General features: G+C 38.4%; 1 protein-coding gene across 1 annotated transcript in view; it reads left to right on the forward strand.

Annotated features, from left to right (window-relative positions):
- The window catches only part of SARC_03091 (STE/STE20 protein kinase), a gene marked incomplete at its 5' end in the record, with an annotated part of 9,295 nt that overhangs the window by 4,635 nt on the left and 2,680 nt on the right, over positions 1-1,980 (forward strand). Inside the window, 2 exons of the mRNA XM_014303113.1 lie at positions 206-387; positions 1,609-1,730. Coding sequence (XP_014158588.1) covers positions 206-387; positions 1,609-1,730 — 304 coding nt within the window. The remainder of the gene's footprint in view (positions 1-205; positions 388-1,608; positions 1,731-1,980) is intronic.

Below are 1,980 nucleotides of genomic sequence, written 5' to 3' on the forward strand. Positions count from 1 at the left end.
TTATTGTTGTGTGTGTGTGTGTGTGTGTGTATATATATATATATATATATATATATATATACATATATTCCATTCACGTATCCCATAAATCTACATTCCAGGTTCAACTAAGTCCCCCTTCGCGTAGCACGCACAAACCCCACCGCTACCACCCAATTATCAGGCCTATCCTCCAAGCAGTCCCTCACATCCCACACTCCCCCAGGAACTCGCTCGCAGAAAGGTATGCGTACACGAACACACACCAACGAGAGCACCGGCAGCAGAGACAGCAGCAGCAGCAGTCGCCTTGGAAATCTAAGAACAGCTTCAACTGAGTTTATCAAGACCCAGGGGGGTAGAGGATCTGGCCCGTCATCTCCGATCTCGTCTGTTTACAAGCGATCGGTAAGTGGTTTTTTCGGGGGGGGGGGGGACTTGGTTATTCGGCAAGGATGAGTAGTGACCTTGTATAGAAGCACGGGAATGGGCGCATAGAGAAGACCGCCTTCTACGAGTTTATAAAAGTAGAAATACTGAGTGCGAATCCGTACAATATTCTGTGGGTGTGATAGTATGAAAAGATCTGCTAAGTATTATGAGAATGTGATAGTATGAGAAGATCTGTTGAATATTATAAGAGTGCGATAGTATGAGAATATCTGCTAAATGTGATAGTATGAGAAGATCTGTTAAATACTATAAGAGTGTGATAGTATGAGAAGATCTGTTAAATATTCTGAGTGTGATAGTATGAGAAGATCTGCTAAATATTGTGAGAGTGTGATAGTATGAGAAGATCTGTTGAATAATATAAGAGTGTGATAGTATGAGAAGATCTGCTAAATGTGATAGTATGAGAAGAACTGCTAAATATTATAAGTGTGATAATATGAGAAGATCTGCAAATATTATAAGAGTGTGATAGTATGAGAAGATCTGCTAAATATTATAAGAGTGTGATAGTATGAGAAGATCTGCTAAATATTATAAGAGTGTGATAGAATGAGAAGATCTGCTAAATATTATAAGAGTGTGTGATAGTATGAGAAGATCTGCTAAATATTATAAGTGTGTGATAGTATGAGAAGATCTGCTAATTTTATAAGAGTGTGATAGTATGAGAAGGTCCGTTAAATATTATAAGAGTGTGATAGTATGAGAAGATCTACTAATATTATAAGAGTGTGATAGTATTGAGAAGATCTGCTAATATTATAAGAGTGTGATAGTATGAGAAGGTCTGCTAAATATTATGAGAGTGTGATAGTATGAGATAGTCTGCTAAATACTATGAGTGTGATAGTATAAGAAGATTCGCTGAGTTTATTAAGGCCTTTGGAAGCCGAGAACGAAGGCGGATATTGCCAGCCGATGACGTAGGCTAATTTTACCCTTTGAGCGATTTTATGTGACTGTACACCGTAACTATAATGGTATATCAGTATGCAGTACATTTATATCGTTGAGGAGTCATTGTACGTATAACACACACATGTTCATATATACACACATATATGCCTACACGCATACTACACACGTGTACATATACATATATTACACGCGTGTATACATATATATATATACACTTATAGTACTCATCGGGTCCTTGCCCACGCCTTTCGATAGCCGTCTAGTAGCCAAGGCAATCGAATGGATGGACTGACGCTGCGCAGCGAAGACATTCTACTGAGTGCCCAGCGCTCGCAGAAGCTGAATGGTGTCAACACAAACTTCCAAAGGATCAGAAAGTATGTCGTTTATTCTTCTGACTGCTAAATACACGCATTGTTGTGTCTATGTCGATGGCGTGTCAACGTTCGACTTCGATAGGTTTTAGGGTTTTAGTAGATTAGACAGCATGTGTGTGGTTGTCAGTGAAAGGGCTAACTCGAGTATCTGTTAGTATCTGTTTGTGTGTATTCAGCTCACTGACACAAATTTGTGATACGATCAGAGGCCATGTAGATTATATATATATAAATATATATATATATATAT

The sequence above is a fragment of the Sphaeroforma arctica genome (assembly GCF_001186125.1).
Source record: "Sphaeroforma arctica JP610 unplaced genomic scaffold supercont1.151, whole genome shotgun sequence".
Taxonomy (NCBI): domain Eukaryota; class Ichthyosporea; order Ichthyophonida; genus Sphaeroforma; species Sphaeroforma arctica.